Raw genomic sequence first — 5598 nt, forward strand, 5'->3', positions numbered from 1 at the left:
TGATCCCTTGCTGTTCAAGTCTCTTTTTGTAGAAATACTAGTATTTTTTCCTGATTTGAGCTGCAAATTTCAATGCAACATTTTAAAAGCTACTATTGTTTCTAGAAACCACACACACATTGATTTTGTTAAGAAACCAAGACAACAGGCATTGAAGAAGCCTCTGAAACCAGTGAAGTCCTTAGTCTTTAGACTAATATAGTGTGAAGCTAGTCTAGTTAGTAAGTGTATTTGCTAAGTTATTAACCACAACATGTTTGAACCAAGATATTGAACAGTTCTGCAACAGCTCATCAGCACAAATCTCATTTAATCACATTCACCCACTGTAACAGCTGTTCCTTACAACAATATTAGACTCTCCGTTTAATACTCCTCTGCTTTACTCTGGCTTCCAAGGGATGAACATTACAGTGGTAGACTGCATCATGCAAACTGCTCAGGTAGTGGGGTACAATTTGGCTAGTTAAAGCATTAAGACTGTGCCTTTTCTTATAGTGCCCAAAATCAAGAAGAGATTTATACCACAAAGGAATCAGAGGGTCCCCTAGTTTCTATAGGTGATAGTTCTTAAAAGCCAATATCACATTTTCAGTAAAATCTGCAGTACATACTGGAACCGAAGCCATAAGGTGTAGAGCAATAAAATCCAGAAGATATTCTACCTAGAGACTGGGATTTGTGCACACAAGCCACTAACATAGCTGTTTACTTGCTATCTTAGAATACATTTGTAGTTGGTCACACAGCCACACATGTGGTTATATGTAAGTACATACATGGAAGTACAACACCAGTAATCAATGCTTTTCATGATTGAGACAAGTTGTGAGCAGAACTAGACCTAAAAGATTTTCCTGTCCTATCTAAATAATTGTGGGGTTCCCCTCCCCACCTCCATCGACAAGGGTTAACAGCAAATAAAGCCATTTTTACACAGACAGAGTAAAATTAAGTGTAAAACGAATTACACATTAAGTGTAAGTGTAGTAATTTTATCAGGAACAATGCAGCGTTAGAAGCCAGTTAGAGTAGAACCCAGGAATTACAATCTTCACAAAACCAGAATACAACAGAAATTTGGCCACAGATGCTCTACACTGTCATAATAAACAAACTATTTGGCTACTATACCGCACACAGTGTCTGCCCTACTTTTCCTTTTTTTATATATAACGTTTCCTGCCTAAGGACCTTATGAGGTAGAGAAGCACCAGATTAAAATTCACTTTTGAAGACTGTAGATAGTTTACATATTCCTAAAATACATAAAGGCCATGTTTAAAGAAGATGTTGCCCAGAGGCTGGCTTTACCTTTTCAATAGTCAACAAATTGCTCCTTCCAAGTGTACATGAAGGTTTTGCCATTGCCAGTTTGCCAGTTGCCTTTGTGTTTGTTTCCTTAGATTTCTCTTCTTGTGTCAGAGACAAATTGGCGATTTTCGTAGGAGACACACAAATTTTTACAGGGCTTCTGTTTGGAGTAGGAAGAGCATGTAATTTGCCATCTGACAAAAGTTTATCCGATGCCTTCTGAAAACAAGGTGGCAGCAGATATGCTGGGCTATCCTGCACATTGTATGTCTCCCGTTTAACAGCCCTGGGACTTTTTTCTATCATTTTGTTTCTCAGTATTTTCAACTTTGACTCTGAGTCCTCCACAAATGTTTCTGTAATCTTATTTTCCTGTTCTGATTGGCTTGTTTTAGTCTCTTCATTCTTGCTTCCAGTCTTTATCTGCTGTGCCAACAAATGAGCTTCTTTGAAAATTTCCACAAATTTCTCTTCTTGAAGTGGGCTCCACATGAGTTTATCATCAAAAGCAGACACACTCTTTTTTGCTTCCATACTAGCAGCAATACATCTTTCTTTGTGCCCCACAGCTCCAACAAAAACCTCATCTTCATTTCCACTACAAAGAAAGATAATTTAGCCTGGCATCTGTCATGTGTCCATTTTGAAGGTTTTACAAGCAAATATACCTTTACTTACCTTGTTGAAGAGAGTGAAAGGTCAAAATCAAACTTCTCATCACTCAGAAGAGGAAAGTCTGAAACTGTAACAAGGATTTTGTCACCATTTTTTTGCAATAAAAATAGTTTCATTATGCTTTGACAATTTGGTGAAGCTGATGTTAGATGGCAAAAAAAAAAAAAAAGAGTTCTAGCTACCAAGTTTAAATAATTAAAATACTTTTTAGTTCCAGGAAATTTAAGGGTCTGTTGTGCATATCACAGAATCCATTAGGTTGCAAAAGATCTGAGATTATCAAGTCCAACCTATGACCAATCACCACCATGTCAACTAGGCCATGGCACTGAGTGCCACATCCAGTCTTTCCTTAAACACCTCCAGGGACAGCCCATTCCAATGTCTAATCAACCCTTCCGTGAAGAAATTCTTCCTAATATCCAACCTAAACGTCTCCTGCCACACCTGGAGACAGCATCCTCTGGTCCTATCACTGTTAGCTTAGGGGAAGAGACCAACCCCCACCTGGCTACACACCCCTGTCAGGGAGCTGTAGAGTGGGATAAGTTCACCCCACTGCAGAATATGATAATTGTGAGATGCCCAAGTATCATGAAATAGCTCAATGCTAATTTCTAAGCACCCATAATGGGAACATGGAATGTATCTTATCAGCAGCCTCCAGTCAAGATAACTGAAAAGATATAATCTAGAGCTATGTGACAATGCAGTTGTCCCATCAGTCAGTTCTTTTCTGTTCAGGCCACCACAAGACAGTAGCAGGAGCCAGTGAGAAAGATTAGTTTTCTTGTTAGTTATTATATACCATAAATATTAATTGAATCAGCAGCAGATAGATAAAGAAGAGGGAGGAGCTCAGATTAGATATACAGAAGAAAGGTTGATGACATCAGTCACTGCTACATAAACTCTAGGAGCTGTGCTCCACAAGCTCCTCAGGAGGCTTCCACATCTGAGACTGGCAACAGCAGCCCATCCAAGGAAACAAGAGCACAGAACGTGATACGAATCAGATAGAGGATGTCAACGGATATAATAAGGTATAAAACAGGTAGAGAATATCCCAACATGTTCTCCACCTACCATTGCTCATGCAGTACAGTTTTTCTTCAGGCACATGACTCGCACACACTGACATTTCTTTTCCTTCCTCCATTGTGTCTGGAAAATACAGAATTAGCCATGCAATATGTTAAAAAAAAACAAAACAAAACAAACAAACAAATAAAAAACCAAAAAAAAAAAAACCAGGGTCATGGACTTTGAGGATACTGCCAAATTAGCAAGGGGGTAAACAATCCTTTTGAAAGCGGTCATATTTAGGGACTACCGCACGGAATAGTTAGGGTTGGAAGGCACCTCTGGGGATCACCCAGTCCAAATCCCCTACCAAGGTAGGGTCCCGTGGAGCAGGCTACACAGGAACGCGTCCATGTGGGTTTTCAGTGTCTCCAGAGAGACTCCAGGACCTTCCAGGACAGACTGTTCCGGTACTCTGCCACCCTCGAAGTAAAGTTCTCCCTTATGTTAAGGTGAAACTTCCTGTGCCTTAGTTTATGGCCATTGTTCCTCACCCTGTCGCTAGGCACCACCGAAAAGGTGGTTTATAGGATGGTACACAGCTCACAGTCCCGCCAACCTCCCACCGCCCCACCTCACACTGGCCCCTTGCCAGCTCGCACGACTGGCCCCTTGCCCGACCGCAGCGGCACCTCTGCCACCAGACTTCAGAGGAAAGCCTCTAGAAACCCAGTGCCACGCCACCCGGCCCCCCGGTGCCGAAGAAGCAACCGGGAGCGCCAAAGGCCCCGACCAAGAATCGCCGCCGCTGCCACCTCCACGCTCACCGCTCTCACCGCACCCGCCCGGGCGTTTGAAATGGCGCCCCACTCACGTGACGCGCCCTGAGCGCTCTCATTGGCAGGTTCGAAGGATACACGAGCCCTCCCGGTGCATTCTGGGGTCTGTAGTTGGCAGGGGTTCCCCAAAGTCCGCCTCGCCCACGCCATGTCACCCACTGACCGGCCGGCCCCGGCAGCCGCGGGGGTGGCAGCCGCGGAGGGGAAAGCCTCGGAAGGGTGTGGGTGTTACTGAGAGTCTCGGCTTCAGTGCCGTGCCAGGGAGTGGCGTGGCTCCAGGCACAGCCGTCGTGCTGGCTGATTCCTTTGGTTTTCTCCACGCTTTTGCTGGGTGTGATTGTACTAGTGACTTAACTTCCCCAAAAGTGAAATCAAGGGGAGGTTTATGTTGAACATCAGGAGGATTTTTTTCACAGAAAGGGTAGTCAAACACTAGAATAGTCTGTCTGGGAGGGGGGCGATAGAGTCACCATCCCTGGAGGTGTTCAAGGAAAGGCTGGACACGGCACTTATTGCTATGGTCAGATGTGGTGATCAGTCAAAGTTTGAACCCTGTCATCTCAGAGGCCTTTTCCAATCCAATGGATCCTGTGATTCTGTAAAGGGGATATATACCTAATCCTAAAGTGACATGAGGAAGAGCAAGATCCCTGGATGTTGGTCCTGGCTACTGCTAGTTAATATGGGCTGACTGATAAAATAGTTTTAAAAGTAGACCTGTGTTAGTAGAAGACACCACTGCTCACAGTTCTTCTCACATTTAATGATGCACAGTGCTTATGGTTTTCTCCTAATAACGCGTGGCCTCAGAAATTGTGTTCCAGTGATGTATTCTAAGTATTTTGGGATGACTAAATCACTGGGCTGGAATTTATCAGCTGCATAAGAAGAATTTATTATAACCTGCAGATTTTCACATGCATAAAATATTCATAAACCCTTTCTCCACTTGATCATTTGTATTTTTTTTTTATTATTCCTGCAGGGTTCCTGCAGGATCCATTTGTAACTTGAGAATAAAGCAAGTATCTTATGTATTGGCTAATATGCGTAGTAAATGGTGTGGACGGATAGGCTGCTGAGCTGAGTATTAACAGGCTCACTTCCCACCTCTTCTCCCTCCATATTGCCCCAGTGGTTCCTCCTGGCTGGCAGTGTTCAGTTGCACAGGGAAAATTTTCCACAAAGAATTGTGATAGAAGAATAAAAGTCTAGAGATTTCAAGAGTGCATCATGTGATCAAAAATCAACAGTTTCACACTTCTCAGATGAGGCTTGTACATACCTCCCTTTGCTTGGTTCAGTCAAAAAGTGAAAGCCATCAATAAGATCTAGAAAACCAAGATGAAACTAATGGAGAAAGGGGCAAATATCATAGAATCATAGAATCATAGAATAGATTGGGTTGGAAAAGACCTCCAAGATCATCAAGTCCAACCCCTGATCCAACTCCAATTACTATATCATGGCACTAAGGGCCATGTTGTGCTACTGATCTTAAGATTGAAGTAAAATAAATGTATCAAGAAAACTAAATACATACAGGGAAAACTCAGTGCATCTACCACCCCTGTATATGTTATTCAAAAAAACAGAGTCCAAAAGTTGTAACTGCCTATATCCTGCTCAGGATCAGATCTGAAAAAGCTAGAACTGATTCAATTCAGTAATTCTTTACTGATGTCTGAATTCCGTCCTCCAAGTCATTGAAATATTTCTATTTTTCTATATTAGTTATTTTACTAAT

General features: G+C 42.4%; 1 protein-coding gene across 1 annotated transcript; it reads right to left on the bottom strand.

Annotated features, from left to right (window-relative positions):
- Positions 1-1519: 1519 nt before the first annotated feature.
- LOC114060569 (G2 and S phase-expressed protein 1-like) lies at positions 1520-3428 on the bottom strand. The gene is made up of 5 exons (XM_027890134.1): positions 3411-3428; positions 3076-3153; positions 1993-2056; positions 1608-1912; positions 1520-1533 (listed from the first exon to the last, which is right to left on the bottom strand). The coding sequence occupies exons 1-5, from the start codon at positions 3424-3426 to the stop codon at positions 1520-1522; spliced, it is 477 nt and encodes a 158-aa protein (XP_027745935.1). The 5' UTR covers positions 3427-3428.
- Between the last annotated feature and the right edge of the window lie 2170 nt (positions 3429-5598).

The sequence above is a fragment of the Empidonax traillii genome, unplaced genomic scaffold (assembly GCF_003031625.1).
Source record: "Empidonax traillii isolate 1590-97213 ecotype Southwest subspecies unplaced genomic scaffold, ASM303162v1 scaffold277:size2070623, whole genome shotgun sequence".
In the NCBI taxonomy this organism is placed as follows: Eukaryota; Metazoa; Chordata; class Aves; order Passeriformes; family Tyrannidae; genus Empidonax; species Empidonax traillii.

What these genes read in the sequence shown, in the direction of transcription:
- LOC114060569 (XM_027890134.1), bottom strand. An exon ending in ACTGTACTGCATGAGCAATG is followed by an intron (nt 2,057 to 3,075) that starts GTAGGTGGAGAA and finishes TCCTTGTTACAG; the next exon opens with TTTCAGACTTTCCTCTTCTG. An exon ending in CTTTCACTCTCTTCAACAAG is followed by an intron (nt 1,913 to 1,992) that starts GTAAGTAAAGGT and finishes CTTTCTTTGTAG; the next exon opens with TGGAAATGAAGATGAGGTTT.